The sequence below is a fragment of the Melozone crissalis genome, unplaced genomic scaffold (genome assembly GCF_028551555.1).
Source record: "Melozone crissalis strain CALT ecotype California unplaced genomic scaffold, PUWL_Pcris_2 ptg000041l_1, whole genome shotgun sequence".
Classification (NCBI taxonomy): Eukaryota; Metazoa; Chordata; class Aves; order Passeriformes; family Passerellidae; genus Melozone; species Melozone crissalis.
Genome location: NW_026535819.1, coordinates 3,172,879 through 3,195,104, shown reverse-complemented (window position 1 = coordinate 3,195,104; position 22,226 = coordinate 3,172,879). Strand labels below are relative to the sequence as shown.

General features: G+C 45.0%; 1 protein-coding gene across 1 annotated transcript in view; it reads left to right on the top strand.

The window, feature by feature from the left end:
* The first annotated feature begins 3,283 nt into the window (after positions 1 to 3,283).
* The window catches only part of COL5A1 (collagen type V alpha 1 chain), a 128,448-nt gene continuing 109,505 nt past the window's right edge, over positions 3,284 to 22,226 (top strand). The window contains 1 exon segment of the mRNA XM_054284342.1: positions 3,284 to 3,383. Within this exon segment, the coding sequence (XP_054140317.1) occupies positions 3,284 to 3,383 (100 nt within the window).

Here is a 22,226-nt window from a genome sequence, read left to right as displayed (position 1 = left end):
GCTGTCTCTGCACAGGACATTGTCCTTCAAATCCCAACCCCAAATCTGAACCCCAAATCCCAACCCCAAATGGGATGGGTCAAAGATTTATGGTTAAAACTCATCATGGTGCCAGGTTCTTCCATCACTCAGCCAAAACCAGGGACAGGATGAGCCATCCCAAACTCCTTCACTGTCCCTGCATGGTCCATCCATCCATCCCTTCCCAAAGTCCATCCAGAGGTGGATGGATTTCCATTCATCCCTTCCCAAAGTCCATCCAGAGGTGGATGGATTTCCATTCATCCCTTCCCAAAGTCCATCCAGAGGTGGATGGATTTCCATTCATCCCTTCCCAAAGCCCATCCAGATGTGGATTTTGCCACCCCAACTCCCACTATCCAGTGAAGAGAACCCCTTTCCCTTTCCCCTCCTTGTTTGCCCTTTTACCCCATGCACACACTGCTTTCTGTGCCAAATCCCGGCATTTCCCACTCCCCCATCTGATGGAATCACAGAATTTCCTGAGCTGGAAGGGACCCACAAGGATCCAGCCCAGTCCTGACCCCGAATCCCACCCTGAGCAGGGGTCCCTGAGCTTTGGGGCTGGCACCATCCCCTGGCACCTTCTGGCTGAGAAACCTTGTCCTGCTGTCCCACCCACCCTCCTGCCCCAGCTCCAGCCATTCCCTGGCACTGGGCAGCAGAGGGGATGTGGATTCTTCGTTTCCTTTTTCTGCCAAGGTCGGGATTAAATGTGTGAAATGGTATTTCAGATGTTTATTAGTTTTTATCTACATTACAGGCTCACAAACCCTGAGTTCTACAGCATTTCTTTCGTACAAGTAAAAACTGGAGCCATGTCTCTCTCTCTCTGCGAGGTCTTTTAAGGATAAACTGTCTAATTAGGAAATGACACTTAAATTCTTTTTACTTTTAACCCAATAACCAACCACTCGTGGCTGCAATGTGGATTTTCTATCCAATTACACAATATCACGCCAACTCATGAACAAGAGGGTGGAGAGGAAGAATCAGCTTTCACCCTAAAACTTCCATTTTGCCTTCTAATATATTACTATATTCTATAACTTCAAGTTTTCTATATTCTATGACCTTATACATTCTAAAACTTTTTATTCTATATATAGAATATATATATTCTAAAATTTTAAGTTTTCTATATTCTATAAATTTATATATTCTAAAATTTTATATTCTATATATAGAATATATATATTCTAAAACTTTGTTTTCTACCATGCGATTGAAACTTAATGTTCATAATCTCTATACTATATTGTATGACTTTAAGTGTTCTATATTCTATAAACTTATATATTCTAAAACTAGATTCTATATATAGAATAAATATATTCTAAAACTTTAAGTTTTCTACCATGTGATAGAAACTTTATAATCATAATCTCTATACTATATTCTATAACTTTAAGTTTTCCATATTCTATGAATTCAAACTTTATAATCATAATCTCTATACTACATTCTATAACTTTGAGTTTTCTATATTCTATAAACTTTTATATTCTAAAACTATATTCTAAAACTTTATAAAGTTTTCTACCATGTGATAGAAACTTTATAATCATATTCTCTATACTATATTCTATAAATTTAAGTTTTCTGTATTCTATAAACTTATATATTCTATAAATTTATATATTCTAAAACTAGATTCTATATACACAATATATATATATTCTAAAACTCTAAGTTTTTTACCACGCAATATTACACACTTCTACTCAAACTTTATTATCATAATCTCTATACTATATTCTATAAATTTATATGTTCTAAAACTATATTCTAAAACTTTATATTCTGTATATAGAACATATATATTCTAAAACTTTAAAAAAGTTTTCTACCATGCAATATTACACACTTCTATTCAAACTTTATAATCATAATCTCTATACTATATTTTATAACTTTAAGTTCTCTATATTCTATAACTTCAGGTTTTCTATATTCAATAAACATATATTCTAAAACTAGATTCTATATACACAATATGTATATTCTAAAACTTGATAAAGTTTTCTACCGTATGATAGAAACTTTATAGTCATAATCTCTATACTATATTCTATAACTTTAAGTTCTCTCTATTCTATAACTTTAAGTTTTCTATATTCTATAACTTTTCTATATTCTATAACTTTTCTATATTCTATAAACCTATATATTCTAAAACTAGATTCTACATACACAATATTTATATATATTTTAAAACTTTTAGTTTTCTATCATGCACTATTACACACTTCTACTCAAACTTTATAATCATAATATCTATACTATATTCTATAAACTTATGTATTTTAAAACTTTTAATTCTATATATACAATATATATATATATTCTAAAACTTTAAGTTTTCTACCATGCAATAGTACACACTTCTACTCAAACTTTATAATCATAACCTCTATACTAGTATTCTATAACTTTAACTTTTCTATCTTCTATGAACTTATATATTCTAAAACTTTATATTCTATATATAGAACATGTATATTCTGAAACTTTAAAAAAGTTTTCTACCATGCAATATTACACACTTCTACTCAAACTTCACAATCATCATCTCAGTTCTATCATTCCCTTTTGGAAGCTTTCTCCTCCTCAGCGTTCCCTTGGGGGGACAGCACAGAAAATCTAAAACTCTGAGTTTCCATTGCTCCAACAAGGGCCCGTCCCGAAAAACTCAGGGAAAAAAGTGAGGAGAGACGGCAAGAGGCGGAAAAAAAAAAAAACAACCCTCCGTCTGCTGCTATTCCAGCGGGGGGGGGGGGGGGGGAAAGAAAAAGAAAAAAAAAAATCAGATTTGGGGGCCGGGACACGGCGGGGGCGGGCGCTGGGGGGGCCGCTCCGCCCGGCCCTGATTTGCTGCGCTGCTCCGAGATTGACAAACTCCTGCCCGGGTTTAAAAGAAGGGGGAAAAAAGGGCGGTGTGGGGAGAGAGAGAGAGAAGGGAAAAGTTTAGCGGAGGAGCCGGCGAGGCAGGGCCGGAGCAGAGCGCGGCGGAGCCCCCGCACCCTCCGCCCGCCCCATGGCTTTATAAAGGGCTGCTCCCCGGGGGGGGCTGCCGGGGGGGCTCAGCGCCTGCTCTAGAGACAGCTTGGATTGCTTTTTTTGTACTTTTTAAATCATTTTTGTATTTTTTAAAAATAATTTTTAAAACAATTTTTTTTTTCCATCCTGCCCTTTTCGAGCTGTCCCGAGTTGGTGCCCCGTTGATTTTTATTTTTTTATTTTTTTTTTTTCTGGGGGGAGCATGGATACGCACACGCGGTGGAAAAGGCGCAGTTGGATACGGAGCTGCTCGGTGCCCGCTGCGCTGCTGCTCTTGGGTGCCCTGTCCCTCGGCCGGGCAGGTAAGGGGGGTCCCCGAGCCCCCCCAAAAGCTGCGGGGTCGTGGGGGAGTGGGAAAAGGGGGGATTCGGTGCGGGGGCAAAACCCTCTTGGCTTCCCTTCCTCCCTGTGCATTCCAGCAAAAAGGAAAAAAAAAAGAGAAAAATTAGAAAAAAAACACCCACCCAACAAAACCCACCCAACCTCCTTTAGCTGCCCGAGTCTCTGAATGCCATTTGTCAGGGGGCCCGTAAAAGGGGAAAAAACTTAAAACAATTCTTTATTCGCCTTCCTTGGAGCGAGAGCCGCCTCTTGCCGGGCTGCTTTTTCCGGGGGAAAACTCGGGGATGAGTTTCTGGAGGCTCTGGCTCTTTCTCTCTCGCCGTGGATATATATGTGAATGTATATTTAGTCCCCTGGAAACCTCCGGGCTTGCGTAGTTCCTCCTCCTCCTTGAGGAGCAGAAAGTTTTTTTGTCCCGCAGGAATCCGCACATCAAAGCTCGGGACACAAAAGCTTTGGAGCCGCCCGGGGACCCCAAAGCTCTCTGCCCCTTCCCCAACCCCAATCCCGCAGGGTTTCCCCCCAAAACCGGGGCTGAGTGCAGTAGGAGGAAGCTCTGAGCCTCCAGATGTGCAGCAGCACAGAAAACCACTGGAATGTCATTTTTTTTTTTTTTTCTTCCGTGCAGAAAAGGGATTGAACACATTTCTGCTTCCTTTTGGGGCCGTGCAGTTTTGTGTTTCCAGAGCTCTGCTTCCCAAATTTCTGCCTTCTGGGGAATGCCAGGGTGGAGGGAATCGCAGAACAATCCTTTTGTGGGGTGCTGGAGGAGTTTTCTGGGTGTTTGCAGAGCTTTTTCCCGGTTTGTGGTGGACACTCGGAGGCATCGAGCTCTGTTTGTGTTGGATTTCAGGGCAGGATTTGTTTGGCCGAGCCGAGTTTTGAAATGTGCAAAGTTAAAACTCGGAGTTCTTCAGGGTAACTTGAGAAGCCGAGAAGTGCCCTGAAGAGCTGGGCTGTCTGGGATTCAGCTTCCCTGCCCCAATTCCCTGCTTTTTTGCAGCGTTTGTTTGAGTGTTAGCAGTGGGATTCTCTGTGTCAAGCAGCGGGATTTGCCAATTATTTTCATTTCTGGCCTCTCCAAATGACCTTAAGGAAGAAGAGGTGGGCGTCGGAGGAATGCTTCCATTAAGGCTGAGCAGGGTGGAAAAAACTCAATGAATAAAATGTCCTGAACATCCCTGCAGGGAAATTCAGGAGAATTCCCAGTGGGAGATCCCCGAGTTTGGGATTGGGATGTTGGAGAGCTGGAATGGCACCAGCTCCTCTTGTCAGGCTCGGGTACTTTGTATCAGCTGGAAATTGAATTATCACCAGACCGCTGTGTTCCAAAGGAAAAACAACAATTTGTTTCTTTCACTCATGCCTTTGCTGAGGCTTTAACACTCCCAGAGCATCCCCAGGCGTTTCCCCGTCTGTGTTTATCCCCCAGACAATCCCAAATCGCTTTTGGGAGTTCCCAGGTGACTTTGGAAGGAGTTTTGGGGGCAGAGGATGGCTGGGAGCTTTTGTGGGGCCAGCGTGCAGCTCTGAGGAATGACTCTTGTGGTGAAAGGCTTTGAGTTTTCCTAATGAGCCACCTAATAGGACATCAAATCATTTGGGTGAGGGAGGAGCCAGACTGGGGCTGCTGATGGCATTGACTAATGGTCTTGATGGCTTTTTTTTTTTTTTTAATTTTTTCCACGTTGTCTCTGGTTTTATTGCAGCTCAGAGCGTGTGTTAGTTTAAGGATAGTTGGTTTCTCTGCGTGGAGAGGTGAAATTTCCTTGTAATCTGTGGGGTGGCACCTGGCACAGAGGATTTCCAGCAAATAACAGGGAAATAACAATGTCAGAGCTGCCTCCCACCACTGCCCATCCAGCTCAGATTTTCCCATATTTGCACAGATGATGTCACCCCAAAATCAAACCCACAGACAAAGCTGGAACCCCTCTCTGCTCTTACAAATCCCTGTAAAAACCAAATCGGGTTTCTGGGTGAAACTTTTTTGGATGCAGCAATTTCCTTTGGTGGCAAAGAGTAATGAGGATCCAAACTAAAATAAAAATGCTGGAAATTATGTTGTATCCTGTTACCTTGGCCCTTCCCCAGTCACCTAAAAGAGCTAAAAAAGTCTTTATCCAGCCAGTTAAAAGACAGGTTTATTTCAAAACATTGCCAATCAAAAGTGTTGGTATTGTTTTACAAGAAGAAATCTGACTTTATAGGTTTGGAATGGGCGGCAGTTCCAATTTCCCCTGTAAAACTGGATCGTGCTGTCAATGCACTGCCAGGCTGCAATGGGAATTTGGAATTTAAAAGCTGTGGGGCAGCCTCGCCAGGGGACAGCAGAGGGGACAGCAGAGGTCTTGTCTTGTTCTTCCAGGGGCAGGAGGAAAACTCTGTTCTGAGCATTCACTGATTTCAGGGTATTCCTTAAATTTGGGAATGGGAGGACTCCCATTCCAAATCCCATTTCCATTCCCAACCCCATTTCCATTCCCATTTCCAATCCCACTCCAAATCCCATTCCCATTTCCATTCCCAACCCCATTTCCATTCCCATTTCCAATCCCACTCCAAATCCCATTTCCATTCCCATTCCCAACTCCAATTCCATTCCCATTTCCAACTTCACTTCCAATCCCATTCCAAATCCCATTCCAAATCCCATTTCCAATCCCATTTCCATTCCCATTTCATTCCCATTTCCAATTCCATTTCCATTCCCTGTTCATTCCCATTTAATCCCCATTTCCAGCCCCATTTAATCTCTTTGGGGTATCTCTAAGGCAAAGCCCTCTGGGGAGTCACTGATTTTTGGTGTGCACACAGGGACAGCAGTGAGGACTCACCTGGCTCTGACCAAAACATGTTTTAATGGCAAGTTTAAATTTTAAAAACTGCCTTGGTGTTGTTTGTAGTGTTTGTTGTGTCCCCTAAGCCTTATTTTAAGTGGGTGCTGTCCCTGCCCTTTAGGATTTGGAATTGGAGATGGATTTTTCAGGTTTTCGGCACTGCAGGGCTCGTGCTGATGTCTCTCAGATTTGGGAGGACTCAAATATCTGCTGTCCCCCCTGTGAGTGCTGCAGGTGTGGAGGTGGGACAGCCCCGATTTAATTTGAGTTAATTTGGGTTCTTTGCCCTGAGTGTGGCTGCAGCAAGGGGTCAGCACAGAACTCCTGGGGTTGGAAAAGATTCCCAAAGCACCCTCAGCAAATCACAGCTTTCATTCTGAAGGAGATTTTCCATTTTTCCTGAGCACCCTCAGCAAACCACAGCTTTCATTCTGAAGGAGATTTTCCATTTTTCCCATTTTGTGGCTGTCCCAGAGGCCCTGAGTGGCACAGAGATGTCCCTGTCACCCCTGGCAGTGCCCGGCTGCTTTCCCCGTGCCCTGAGCTGTGCTCAGCTCCTGGTGCTGTCTGTCCATCCCTGTCCCCCTGTCCCCAGGGCAGGATCTGCATTCACTCCTGCTTTGAGTTAGGTTTGATTTCTGTCCTGAGCCAGGGTAGCAGCAGGAATTGCTGTGGGACAGTGAGCAGTGGCGTTTAGGGATGTTTTGAGTTTTGTCTGGACTTGAGGAAAAATCTGGGAAGGCTTTCCAGGAAACTGCTCTTCACTCCAGAGGGTTTGTCTGCTGAGCAGTTAAAATTGGGCCTTAATTCTTGCAGGAATGACTTTTTGTGTCCTGATTGCTGGAGTTGGTGGTGAATGGATGGAGGGATGGATGGATGGATGGATGAGGGATGGATGGATGGATGGATGGCACTGCCACTGGAAATGAGGAAACCTGCAGGGAGCAAAGAGCTGGGAGTGCTTTCACAGACATTTAGGGGCTTTCTGGCCCTTTCCAACCTGGCCTTGGACACTTCTAAGGATCCGAGGGCAGCCACAGCTGTGCCAGGGCCTCCTCACCCTTGCAACCAGGAATTCCTTCCCAACATCCACTCCAAACCTTCCTTCCATCACTTTAAAGCCATTCCCTCATCCAAATTTTGTTTTCAACACTTGAAGGGGCTCTGAGACTCTTTGGGCAGAGCAGCTCCATTTAGAGCTGGTGCTCTGCTCTCATGGGAATTCACTTTAAAGTGAGCATCCCCAGGACAGGGGAAACCAGGATAAAATCTGGATTTCATCCCCTCTGGTTTTTATTTGCTCCCCTCTCCTTTTCCCTGCTGAGTTTAGCCGGAGTTTGATCCCCAGGATGTTCTAGAAAATGGATCATTTGGCAGAGAAAAGTATAAATTATTGTATAAAGAGTATAAAATATTATATGGCAGAATACAGTATATTGTTTGGGAGTGGGTGTCAGTTTGTAATACCCAGATTTTGGTAAATGGGAAGTGCTGGTTAAAGTGAGAAGAATTCTCTGGGAAATAAAGTGAATTCCCTTTCCTTTTCCCTCCTTTCTTCCTTGGGAGAAATTTCTTCACTTGCAGCCTGGCCTCACTTTATATCAAATATTTCACTCTTCCTACTAAATTTGATGTGTTTGGGACTGAATTTTCACTCCTTAAAAACACAAGAAAACCTTTGTGTGAAACAAAGCAACACCGAGGATGGGAAGAATGAGCAAAACCAGGGGAACAAAAAAAAAATTCAAAAAAAGGTTGAGACATGAAAGAATGGAAACATTTTGTTGAAATCTAATGTTATGTGGAAAAAATTGGGTTGGCAACGTGGTATAATTAAGGACTGGTTACTGTTGGCAAGTCCCAAGGCTCCTGAAATTCAGCCTAGCACTGGCTGGAGCATCCAAATGATGTCGTGGTTTCTCTGTGGACGTGTCTGGAAAATCTGTGGAACTAAAATAAATAAATGAAGGAACTACACAAAAGGCATTTTTGAGGTCGGTTGCTCCAAGTCTGGGCTCTTCTTTTTTTTTTTTTTTTCTTTCCAGAAGCCAAGAGGATTCTTAACATCATCTGGAAGCTCTCACAATGATGAGATGTCATTTTTTAAAAGGAAGAAAGTTGTATTAATGTATTTGCAACAGAGTTTTTCTTTGAGTTTGTGTAATGAGCCTGAGAGAAAAAGGAGAGTTTGGGGACGGGTGAGTGGCAAAGCTGCATCAGGGCTCATCCCTGAGCTCTGCTGTGGATTTTGCCCAGGCCCAGGATTTCCCATGGCCTGGGGAATGATCCTGCATCCCTGTGGGGAGCCTGGCTGCGAGGGGATGCTTGAACACGATTTTATTGCTGATGTGCCAATGAAATCTGGGTTTTCAAGCAGCTCCAGGAGTCTCTTTCCATCCCTGTTCCTCAGGTTGCGTTGGTGATGGATTCTTTCTACCTTAAAAATGATTTTCCTCCTTGGGATATTTTTTTTCCTTTTGGGCATCCCCAGTACCCCCAACCCAACAAATCCAAGAGCTTATTTGGATTTTGTATTTTGATTTGGACACGTTTTTTACAGATTATACCAAGGCCACCATGCTGTTCTGTTGGCTACTCTCAGAATCCTTTGAACTAGATCTAGAAAAGAAATTTGGAGCCGAAGACCACTTGGGCAGCCACAGAAAAACTTTTTAGTTTACTGGGAAAAAAGTCCCCTTTTTTGGGGTGCAAGTGGAAGGGGATGTGCTGGATGGTGATGAACTGGACTTCAAGTTTAATAATGTTTTTTACTTTAAAAACACTTTTCTTCCTTGGGCATCCCCAGTGCCCCTCACCCAGCAAATCCAGGAGGTTATTTGGATTTTATATTTCAATTTGGACAGGATTTTTATAGATTATACCAAGACCACTGTGCTGTTCTGTTGGCTACTCTCAGAATATTTTGAATTAGATCTAGAAAGGAAATTTTGAATTAGATTCTAGAAAGGAAATTTGGAGTTGTTTTCCTCAAGAGGGATGTGTTGGATGTTTGGTGGCCTCTCCTTCTCCTTCATCTCAATGAACACTGGAATTATCTTACTTTCAATTTATATTTTAGACATTTATTATTCATTTTATTTATTATACAAATCATTAACACATATTTGCCTAAATTCCCCTGTCAGATGGCAGATCCCTGCCTGCATCCAGCTGTGCATCTGCAGCCAGGGCCACGGGAATCCTTTCAGAATAAATAAAGCAAAAAGTGATTCCTGGGCTCAGCTTTTCACCAAACGGCTTCAAGGCCTTTTTTTTTTATTTATTTTTTTCTTTCTCTTTCTGCTCCAAGTTGCAAAGGAGGGGAGTTTGCAGCTCTCAGGAAGGAGCTGAGTGGGAGAGGAGAGGTCACTGAGGGAGTCCCTGCTCGTCACTGTCACATTTAGGAACCAGATTTTGTGCTCCTTGTGCCTGTCAGCTGGAGCTGCTGAGGAAATTCAGCAAGCAGCCCGAGCTCATGAGCCTGCCTGGCCTCTCCTCCTCTGCTTTTCCTCCCTCCACCCCCTTTTTTTTTGTTTCCAAGACAATACTGGAGTAAGAATTCACTGCAGCCGAATTCCTGGAGATGCCGCTCCAGTTTCCCAGGATCTCTCATCCTCCTGCAGTTTTGCACTGGGATTGTTTTTTGCTGCAGCTCATTCAGCTCTCAAATATGAATTAAGCAGTGAGTTTGTGGGATTTTATTTTATTTTTTCCTGTCCTGGATGTGCTGGAATGAGATACCTACTGTGTGTGTGCTCTTGTGTGCTGCAGGGGAGAGATGTGCTCCGAGGGCTGTGGTTCACCAGCTGAATAATGCAAGCATTGTTTGGGTGCCCTTATTTCCAGCTTGCACCATTAAAAGTGAATAGAAAGGTCAAGGAGATGAGTCACAGTGAACACAAGTGTCATTCTGCTCAGGAGAAATGGGAAAAAGGAGAGAAAAAGGAGCTTCCAGGCGAGGTGTTCCAGCTGGTGCCAGGGAAAACGAGAGGAAATCTTGGCTGGGATCTGCTGGAGAGTCCAAGCCCCTAAAAAAACAAGAATTCCTTCCAAATATCCACTCCAAACCTCCCTTCTGGGCTGGAGCTGGGCTCTGGCAGCTGGAGCTGCAGTGGGAAATCCAGGAGATGCTCTGGAGAAGTTGGGCTCTGTGCTGGGAACATCCAGGAGATGCTCTGGAGAAGTTGCTGGAAACATTCAGGGGATGCTCTGGAGAAGTTGGGGTCAATGTTGGGAACATCCAAGGGATGCTCTGGAGAAGTTGGGCTCTGTTTGGTACATCCAGGGGATGCTCTGGAGAAGTTGGGCTCTGTTGGGAACATCCAGGGGATACTCTAGAGAAGTTGAGTTCTGTTTGGAACATCCAGAGGATGCTCTGGAGAAGTTGGGCTCTGTTTGGAACATCCAGGGGATGTTCTGGAGAAGTTTCTGGGAATATCCAGGGGATGCTCTGGAGAAGTTGGTCTCCTCACTGGGCTTGGCAATCCAACCCCTGCCCTGGGGAGGGCTGGCAGCTCTGGCTCTCCTGTACAGCCAGTGGCACCCAGAAGGAAACAATTCCTCCAGATCCACCTGGAAATTCCTCCTGCTCATCCAGAACCACCTCTCCTCAGCTCTCAGAGCCAGGTGGGGTGAAGGTGCTCTTGGAGAGGGGTTTGGGCCTGGAAGCAGCTGAACCCAGAACCACTTTTTGCTTTATTTATTCTGAAAGGATTCCCATGGCCCTGGCTGCAGATGCACAGGTGGATGCAGGCAGGGATCTGCCAGCTGACTGGGAGATTTGGGCAAATCTGTGTTAATGATTTGTCTAAGAGATAAATTGAATAATAAATGTATAAAATATAAATTGAAGGGAAATAATTCCAGTGTTCATTGAGATGAAGGAGAAGGAGAGGACACAGGGAAAGGAAAAGGGGGAAGGAGTTTAAACAGCCAGGGGGACAATGGGAAGGAATTGTTCCCTGTGGGGATGTTTCAGCCCTGGCCCTGGGTGACCAAACCAGCTGTAGCTGCTCCTGCATCCCTGGAAGTGTCCAAGGCCAGCTTGGAGTGACCTGGGATAGCAAAAGATGTCCCTGGATGAGCTTTAAGGACCCAAACCATTGTGATTCCATGATTATCCCTGAAATTCTGCTGGGATTTGGAGGGGTGGGGTCCCCATCTCTCCCTGCAACATCCCAGGAAGGACTGGAGCAGAAAACCCTGAGCACCGTCCCTTGCCCTCCCCTCTGCAAATGCCCACTTGTAATTGAAACTTTTTGAATTTCCTGCCCAAATCCTGCCCCAAGAAGCCCCAGGCAGCTGGCACAGCCCTGGCAAGGGGAACGTGGCTGAGGAATGTGGCACTAAGGGGATGCCATGGGCTGGGGACCTGGCCACAGTTTTCCCCTTGGATTGTTGCTGGAATTGCAGGACACAGAAGGAATTCAGGGCTTGTCAATGCTTTTTTAACAGGGTAGAGTTTAAACCTGGGCTCCTGTACCTGTGGGTTTCCTTTTTTACACCCTCCTGTGGGTTTATCAGTTTGGCTCCTTGCTGTTCCCTGTCCTGCCAAGGAAACAGCCCCAGTGATTTGGGATCGTGGTGTGCTGCCACAGACCCCCCTGCACACTGCCCAGCTCTCCTTTGGGGTTCTGGCAGCATTTGAGCCCTGAAAAAGTACAGAGGAATATTGAAATTTTTGATTTCCAGCCATTGGATTTTTCAGTTCTGAAATCACCGTGCTGGTGTGAAATAGATATTGCTCTGAAAAAGAGAGAAAGCTTCGGAATCCTGATTTATTCTGCACATTCAGAGCACACCTTCAGCAGGGAGCCAAAGCCAGCCCTGCTCCTCGTCCCTCTGATGGGGGCTAATTTCCATAAACAACTTTGCAAATGAATTTTGCCACTTCAGCTTTGATCCCAGGTGGCCAAAAATTCCACCAGAATTCCAGTGGGTATCAAATGTCTGGGAACTGGGACTGGTTTGCTGGGGAGGCAACAGAGTCATGGAATGGTTTGGGCTGGGAGGGAGAGGGGAGTGGTGCTGACTGAGGGCTGGGGCTGATTTTGGGGCGCTGAGCCTGGTTTGGGGTGAAACATTTGGATTGTAGTGATATTCCATGGAAATTTAGGATTTCTGTAGAGGGATGAGGGCGTGGAGGTGGTGGGAGCAGAGCTCACCGAGGGCTGGAGCTGATTTGGGGGGGGCTGAGGCTGGTTTGGGGTGAAACATTGGGATTGTACTGGTATTCCATGGAAATTTGGGATTTCTGCAGAGAGATGATGGTGGGAGCAGAGCTGACCAAGGGCTGGAGCTGATTCTGTGGAGTAGACCTGGCTGGAGGTGAAACATTGGAAATGTGCTGGTATTCCATGGAAATTTGGGATTTCTGCAGAGATTTCTCAGGGAGATGGTGGAAGCAGAGCTGACTGAGGGCTGGACCTGATTTTGGGGGGCTGGGCCTGGTTTGGGGTGAAATATTGGGATTGTGCTGGTATTCCATGGAAATTTGGGATTTCTGCAGAGAGATGATGGTGGGAGCAGAGCTGACCAAGAGCTGGAGCTGATTTTGGGGAGCTGGGCCTGGTTTGGGGTGAAACATTGGGATTGTGCTGGTATTCCATGGAAATCTGGGAGGAAATTTGGAAATTTTGATATTCTATGGAAATTTCTGCAGAGGTATGAGAAATCCCTCAGGGAGATGGTGGGACCAGAGCTGATCAAGAGCTGGATCTGATCTTGGGGGCTGTGCCTGGTTGTGAGGTGAAATATTGGGATTGTGCTGGTATTTCATGGAACCGTAGGATTTGTGCAGGGGAGTGGGGAGGTTGGAGATGGTTGGAGCAGAGCTGGGGTGTGATTCCACAGGAGAATCCTTGAAGCAGGGCACAAACCTCCCTGGAAATGCCCCTTGGAGGGTTTTTATTGGAAAATAGGAGGCTGTGCATGCCTCAAACACAGCTCTGCTGCCTGGGGGGTTCCTGGAAGGATCAGCTCTGGTTTCCAAGGCTCATCCTGATGTGCTCCTCATTCCCTTTCTGTGGGACAGGGAGGGCAATCCCTGGATGTCTGTGCTCCAGGAGAGGCAGCAGGTCTGGGAGGGAAGGGGGTTTCTCCCTCTGGCACTCGGGATGCGATGGAAAACTGCAGGAATGTTCTCTCAGCAGGGCTGGCCGGGACGGGGAGAGGCACATCCGCACGTCCTGAGCACTTGGGGGGAGAAAGTCCCTCACTCTGCCTCTCGCAAATGTTTAAATTAAAACAATCTGGCTTTTCTGCAGCTCTTGGATGCTTTCCCTGCTGACCTCAGGAGCTGGGATGGAAGGAGGAGCCAACAGACCCGAACTGGCTCTGGGGTTTTTTTAATTTTTATTTATTTTTTATTTTTTTCCCTCCAAGTCCTGATTCCCTGCAGGATGCAGAAGAGCAGAACAATGAGGGCCATACCTGCTCTGCAAAAATCCATTTTTTCCCAGTGCTCTGCAATGAAGGAGCTGTATCAGGCAGCTGGGAGGCTGCAGGGAGCAGCTCAGGCTCCTCCAAGCCCAGACATTCCTACAGCAACTGGGAAAGGCTGGGCAGGATCAGCCCTAAAACACAAGAACAAAGTCAGGAAAGAGCTCCAGAGCTTTGACAGCATCCCTGAGTGTGGTGGGATTTGAGGGTGTTCAGGACAAGAATCCTGACTTTATGTTTTAGAAGGTTGATTATAATATAATATAATATAATATAATATAATATAATATAATATAATATATGTATTATATAATATACAATATACAATATTTTACATACAATATTATATATAATTATATATCATTATATATAATATATATAATATAATTATGTATAATTTAGATTATATTATATTATTTACATTATATTATTTACATTATATTATATCATATTATATTGTATTAATTACATTATATTATATCATATAATTTCTTATCATTTCATATCATTTCATATTATAAGAAAATGATATATTAGAACTATACTAAAGAAAGAGAAAGGAGACATCAGAAGGTTAGCAAAGAATGAATAATGAAAATTCCTAATTACTCACAATCTCAACACAACTAAGCCATAATTAGTCATTAGATAAAAACAATTCACATCAAACCAATCAAAAATGCACTTGTTAATAAACCATCTCCCAGCCGCATTCCACAACCATCAAATAATTATTGTTTGCATTTCTTTGCTGAGATTTCTCGGCTTCTCAAAAGAAAAAATCCCAGCAAAAGGATTTTCATAAAAATATGTCAGTGACACCTAAGGATGCTGGATCCTTCATCCCCAATTCCCAACCCAGCTGTGCTCTCTGTGCTGGCAATTCTGCTTGGACTCTCTGATCCTTAAGGTCTTTTCCAGCCTCAGTGAATCTGAAATCCACCCCAGGGCTGTGCTCTGACCCTCTGAGGCTCAGGCTGAGTTTTGTCCTGGCCCAGGGCCCCTGGCCGGGTAGAAATGGGAATTTTTGGCTCCCTGGCTGTGCCCCAGGCTCTTGCAGCACTGCCCTGGTCCACGTGGAGCTGGGGTGGATCCAGGGCTGGGAGCAGCCTCTGCTGGTTTGGGGATTTGGGAGGGAACAAGCAGGGCAGCATCACTCCTGAATGACAAAACTTCCCTTCATCTCCTGCTGCTGCTGCTCTCTGTGCCGGCACTCCATGGAAGTTTGGGATTTCTGCAGGAATCCTCTCTGCACTGCCCAATTTAAATACAAATTAAAGGTGTGTTGTTTCTGCAGGGCAGCGTCACTCCCAAATCACAAAACTTCCTTCACCTCTTCCTGCTGCTGCTCTTGGTGTGCTGCCTTTGCTGCCCACAGGAGTTTTGGGGAATTTTTCAGGATTTTACAGTTTGGGAATTTTTCCAGGATTTTACAGTTCTGGGTGGGATTCAGGGTAGGAAAACACAGTGGGACTTCTTATGGCAATGGGGATAACACCAAACTGATACAGATTTTTCCTGTGAAATGGGAACCAGAACTTGGTCTGGGTGTGGAAATGCCCATAAAGAACCTCAGTTGAAGGGAATCAAAATCCACCCCAATAAACCTTGGGATGCTCTGAGACAGAGCACAAGTTAAAGGTGTTCTGCACCTTTGCAGAACACCTGCCAAATTACAAAACTTCCTTCATCTCTTCCTGCTGCTGCTCTTGGCGTGATGCCTTTGCTCCCGACAGGAGTTTTGGGGAATTTTTCAGGATTTTACAGTTTGGGAATTCTTCCAGGATTTTGCAGTTCTGGGTGGGATTTAGGGTAGGAAAACACGGTGGAGTTTCTTATGGTAACAGGGATAACACCAAACTGATCCAGATTTTTCCTGTGAAATAGGAACCAGAGCTTGGTCTGGGTGTGGAAATACCCATAAAGAACTTTGTGCTCCTCAGCTGAAGGGAATCAAAACCCACCCCAATAAACCCTGGGATGCTCTGGGACAGTCAGAGCACAAGTTCAAGATGTTCTGCAGGGCAGCATCACTCCCAAATTACAAAACTTCTTTCATCCCTTCTGCTGCTGCTGTCTGTGCTGGCACTCCATGGAAATTTAGGATTTCTGCAGGAGTCCTCTCTGTGCTGCCCATGGGAGTTTTTGGGAGTTTTTCAAGGATTTTACAGTTCTGGGTGGGATTTCTTATGGCAATGGAGATAACACCAAACTGATCCAGATTTTTCCTGTGAAATGGGAACCAGAGCTTGGTCTGGGTGTGGAAATACCCATAAAGAACTTTGTGCTCCTCAGCTGAAGGGAATCAAAACCCACCCCAATAAACCCTGGGATGCTGAGAGGCAGAGCCTGAGTTAAAGATGCTCTGAGGGGTGCTGAGAGCCCAGCAGGGTTTCCCTCCCTTCTCCAAAGCCTTGGCCAGACAGGCTGGGGCCCTCCTTGCCCTGGGGACACTAATCCCAAACCCTGAACAAACATTTCACTCCTTTTAGCAGCAGGGTCCCTGCCAGCCTGCAAACAGCTGAGCCTCTGCTGCTGCCCCATTCTGGTGGCCTGGATGGAGCTTTTTGTGGAAAAATCTGATTTTGGGGGAGTGAAATCTGCCCCAATCTTTGCTCCAGCTCAAAAACCCAGGGTGGGATTTGGGGCTTTGTTGATGATTTTTTTCTGATGGTGGCAAAATGCCCAAACTCAGTTTTAGTCAATGGAAAGTCTAAAAATAGATGTGGAAAATGAGAGGGAGCTTCTGGGAAACTGAACTTGGGTTCTCTGATGCTGAGTATCAAAAGTGACTAAAGAAATTAATTTTGGGGGAATTTCCTTCCTGTTTTATTGAGCCAGGGATGGCAGTGGAGGGAGTGCTGGGGCAGACAGGTAGGGCAGGCCTGTGCAGTGTCAACTGACACAGGAAAATGTGGGAAATTCTTCTGGGAACTCAGGCCTGATTGGGAATAATCATTGAGGAACCCTGGGGGTGAAATAACCCAGAGTTATTAACCCAGAGTTAAGGGATGGGTGTGAAGAAGGAGCTGCTTTTGAGCTGAATTTGACCTGGGGTTTATATTACTTTTTTAATTAGTTTTTTATATTTTACAAAAATAACATAAAATATTGTTTTATATTACCTGGGGTAATATCCTGGGGTTGATACGATTTTTATATTACCTGGGGTAATATCCTGGGGTTGATATGAAATTATTCAATTCCTTGTGCATGGCAGTGATGCGTTTACAGCTGGATCCTTTCTGCATCCATGTCCTGGTGGGTTTGGGCAGAAGTCACCAGAAAAAAGGTTCCAAACTCTCCCATTTGGAGTTCTGTCTGCAGCTGGTGTTGTATTTTATTGGATGATTTCTCCCTTCTCCTTTCTTTCTCAGCATGCTCATGAAGGGATCACTCTGAGTGATCTCTTTGCATTAGAAAGACAGCATTTCTTTTCCTGTAGCTATGGAAGATCTCCCTTCCCTCTGGGTTCAAAATGAGGGCACAGAAAAATGGACCCAGATCAATTTTAAGCCCAGCACTAAGTTGTTTATGTGCTGTTTATTTAGTGATGAGGAGAACATCAAAATGCTCCATGCAGGAATCAATCTTCCTGAAATACAGGATAAAATATGCTGATAACTCAGCATCTGCCTTGTCTCCAGCATGCTAAATATTTCCTTCCCTCATTCCTCTCCCAGTGCCTTTAACTCCTCAGTGTGCAGGGTAAAAATACCACCCACAACTTTTCTCCCTGTTTACAACAGGTTGGAAATGTCATCCTGTGCTTTTCCAGATGCTGGAATTGTGCTCCTTCCCTCATTTCTCCCTCATTTCTCCCAGATTGTGCTCCTTTCCTCATTTCTCCCTCATTTCTCTCAAACTGTGCTCCTTCCCTCATTTCTCCCAAATATCCAAGCCACTGGAAGGAATGAGGGATTTTTGTCCGCCACAACCAGAGCAGGAGCTGAAAGGCAACCCCTAAAGTGTGACCCCAAAATTGGGATTTGCAGCAGGATGGAGCAGCTGTTAATGGGGAAAGATGGGATTTGGCTTGGCAGGAAGGGAATGTCTGGCAGGGAAGGATGGACTGGGGAGTCAAAGATGAATTTTATCTTGGAAATAATTTTATCCCAGCCGCGCAAGGCAGGGATGCAGCAGCTTCCCTGGGAAGGGCCTTGCAGTTGTCCTGGTTCCTTCCCCTGGGTGATGTTTTGGGAAGGGATTCTGGTCCTGATTCCTTTTCCTTGGTGATGTTTTGGGAGGGGTTTCTGGTCCTGCTTCTATACCCTGTGTGATGTTTTGGGAAGGGTTTCTGATCCTTCTTTCTTTCCCCTGGGTCATGTTTTGGGAAGGGTTTTCTGGTCCTTCTTTCCTTCTCTTGGGTGAAGTTTTAGGAAAGGTTTCTGGTCATTCTTTTCTTCCCCTGGGTGATGTTTTGGGAACAGTTTTCTGGTCCTTCTTTCCTTCCCCTGGGTGATGTTTTGGGAAGGGTTTCTGGTCCTGGTTGCTTTTCCTGGGTGAAGTTTTGGGAAGGGTTTCTGATCCCTCTTTCCTTCCCCTGGGTCATGTTTTGGGAAGGTTTTCTGGTCCTCCTTCCTTCCCCTGGGTGAAGTTTTGTTGCTATGAGTGCCAGGCTGTGCTTGGCACAGGAGAAATGCCTGGATCCTGTTTTCCCTCAGTGTTTTCCAAAGCCAAACCCCACTCTGGGGTGCTGGAGGAGCAAACCTGGAGGTGAGCTTGGCACAGCCAGCTCTGGATGTGACAACAGCTTTGTGGGGATTTTTGGGCAGGTTCCTGGCCCTTGTCTGCTCCCCAAAAACTGTCCCAGGGCCATGGGGACATTGGTGGCCATCCCAGGGCTGGGCTGGGAAGCTGAGCAGGTTCTGGTGCTTGGGGGGAAGTGATGATGCTTGTGGGGTGTGAAAACCTCCAGTGTCAGGTTGATAAATCAGGTGTTTAATTAGGCCTTAATGAGGAACATGGGTGATTAAGGAGAGCTCTGCTGCTTGCTCAGAACTCTCCCTTCACTCTCCCTGACTCCTGTGACCCTTGGTGTTATCACCCTGCTTATCAGAACAGAGGAAAAGAAATCCACCAGGAGATTTTGGGAGCCTTTGAAGCATTTAAAGGGATAATGCCAAGGTAAACTCCCAGTGCTGTGGAGAGAGCAGCTGAACAAGGGGTGGATGTGGCAGGTATTGATTTCTTTGCTGCTTTTTACTCATCTGTGTCAGGTATTGGTTTCTTTGCTGCTTTTTACTCATCTGTGTCAGGTATTGGGGGTTTTTTTCTGCTTTTTTCTCATCTCTTTCCAACCTGCTGCTTTTTTGCACCCTTTGCAAGGGTGAGAATGAGGTGGGCTCTGCTTGTTCTGGAGTCAAGACCTGGGCAGAGAACAAATCAACCCCAATCTGTTCAGAGCAGCCATGTGGGAATTGATCCTTTGGAGCCAAAATGCTCCTGTGGGGCTGCAGAATTCAAAATCTCTCAGCCCTGGGGCTTTGGGGCACTGATTTTGCTGCTGGAGGTGCCCAAGGTGGCTGTGCTGGATCTCGTTTGTGTCTCTGTGCTGTGATTTCACTGCTCAGCACCCTGAAAATGGATGGGTTTGTGCTGTGCTCTTAGAGAAATGTGATTTTTTGTGTGTGTGTGTGTTCTTAGAGAAATGTGATTTATTTATTTATTTATTTTAATTTTTTTTTTAAATTTATTTATTTTTATTTATTGGAAGCTGTGGCTTCCAATCTCTTAGAGCCGGGTTCTGCCAGCCTTATTAAGAAATAAATACAGAGCAAATTGGGATTGTTGGAAAGCAAAGCCATGTGTTGTTCCTCAGTGGGATTTAGGATTTAGGGCCTGGAAGAGTTCTGTGGGGAGATTCTGCACCAAACCTCCCCTCTAAAATCAGATTTATTTCCAAAGCTGGGCTTTGTTTGTTTTCCTTTTATAGAATTCAGCTGTCTGATGGCAAACTGGCTCTTCAGTGATATCAACAAAGCAAAACAAAATCAAAATGTGGTCACTGGTCCTTCCACGCAAGGCAGGGATGGGAATATTGAGTTTTATCTTTTTTTAAATAGATTCCAAAAAATTGGAAGGGACTTAAGAATGAGCACCTGAAGCAGTGATGGGAATGCTGAGATTTATCAACTCAGTGATGGAAATGTTGAGTTTTATCCCTTTTTTTAATACATTTGAGAAAATTGGAGGGGATTTAGGAACCAGTACCTGGAGCAGTGATGGGGATTGGAGGCTGGAACATCAGGAAGGGAAAGTCCTCTCTGGAGACTCAGCACAAAGGGATCTAAGTGTTGAAGATTTGCTCAGATTGCTGAATTTCATCACATTTTGTGTGGGACTTGGGAGTCCAGGTCTGCTTTGGGTGCCCTGCAGGAAAGGCTCATCCCAAAAGAAGCAGAGGGGCCTAAAAATGCCAATTCCAGGGTTTTTGTTGAAGCCAAAAATGCCAATTCCAGGGGTTTTGTTGAAGCCAAAAATGCCAATTTCAGAGTTTCAGCCTTAACCATCCACAAGGGGACATTTCTGACCCTTTTCCCATCACTTTTCCATTTCCCTGAGCCCTTCCTGCTCCATCCCATGCCCAATCCCATTGGGATTTATTTTCCCAGGGGAGCAGCAGGTCTGGGACAAATCTCTCCAGTCCCAGCAGCACTGACAAGGAGAGCTCAGAGATTTTTTATAACTCTCATTGGCCCCTAATTAGATGTTTGATGCCAAAGTAATGATCATAAAAGGCTCTTTATTTCAAACAAACCCATGTGAATAATTCTGTAAATATTTGTCTGGGCCAGCCTTGGGTTGAGTCCTGGGAAAATTTTTTGGATGAAGATCTTGGATAGTTCTTGTTGGCTTTTTTTTTTTTTTTTTTAGGAGCATATTTCAATTTTTTGAGATGCTATCTTTGGGTTTGAGTCCTGTGTGGAGAATGGAAGACCTGAAATGACATCTCAGCTCTTAAATGCAGCAGATATTTCCAATGTCACCTTGTAACCAGTTTAATGGGGAGCATCTGAAAGGAGGGAGGGGAAGGAACGTGCAGCTGTGACCCAGATTTCTTTAAATCACCCCTTGCAACCCCATCGTGGCTTCCAGGCAGATGGAGCCAGGATTTTATAGGAATATTGGTGAGCAGAGATCCATCAGCTCGTGGATTGGGTGTGAGGGATGGGGTTTGGAGTGGCTCGGGATCCCATGGAGGGGTTTGATCCCTGTTTTGGGGGTTTGGATCCCTGTTTTGGGAGTTTTTATCCCCATGGAGAAGTTTGGATCCCTATTTTAGGGGTTTGGATCCCTGTTTTAGGGGTTTTTATCCCCATGGAAGGATTGTATCCCATGGAGAAGTTTGTACCACATTTTGGGGGGTTTTATCCCCATGGTGAAGTTTGGATCCCTGTTTTGGAGGTTTGCATCCCCATGGAGTGTTTGGATCCCAGTTTTGAGAGTTTGGATCCCATGGAGACGTTTGATCCCTGTTTTGGGGTTTGTATCTCATGGAGAAGTTTGGATCCCTGTTTTGGGGGGTTTTTATCCCCATTGAGAAGTTTGGATCCCTGTTTTGAGGTTTTGGATCCCTGTTTTGGGGTTTTTTGTCCCCATGGAGGGGTTTGGATCCCATGGAGAAGTTTCGATCCCTATTCTGGCGGTTTTTATCCCCATGGAGAAGTTTGGATTCATATTTTGGGGGGTTTTTATCCCCATGGAGAAGTTTGGATCCTTGTTTTGGGGGTTTGGATCCCCATGGAGAGGTTTGGATCCCAGTTTTGAGGGTTTGGATTCCCATGGAGAAGTTTGGATCCCTGGTTTGGGGGTTTGGATCTCTGCTTTGGGAATTTGTATCCCATGGAGAGGTTTGGATCCCTGTTTTGGGAGTTTTTATCTGCATGGAGGGTTTGGATCCACATGGAGAAGTTTAGATCCTTGTTTGGGGGGTTTGGATCCCCGTGGAGGGTTTTATCCCCATGGAGTATTTGGATACCTCTTTGGAGGGTTTGGATCCCTATTTGGGGGGGTTTTATCCTCATGAAAAAGTTTGGATCCCTATTTTGAGAGGTTTGGATCCCTGTTCTTGGGGTTTGTATCCCATGGAGAGGTTTGGATCTCTGTTTTAGAGGGGTTTGTTTTCCCTGCAGAGGTTTCTATCCCCATGGAGAGGTTCCTATCCCACGGCAGGTGGGATGGGGAGGGAGGAGCCGGCTAATTAGCTCAGTAATTAGCTGTGATTGTAATGGAGATGCCGCTGGGGGTTGCCTTTCTCCCCTAGTGACCGAGGAGCAGAGATCACAAAGCTCTATCAAAGCTGGGCAGGAGTTCCTAATCCCTCTGGATGTGCTCGTTTAATGGGAACAAACCTTCTCCCTGAACCAAGGGGATGAATCCTGGGATTTTAATGCAAAAACCCCAAAAAATGCCATTTCTGAGTGAGGAAATATAATTTAAAAAAGGGTAAAGGGATAGGAGCTGGATGTTGTGCTTGGATGAGCCTGTTTGGGATCACCAGGTTCTGTATTATCATAAAAT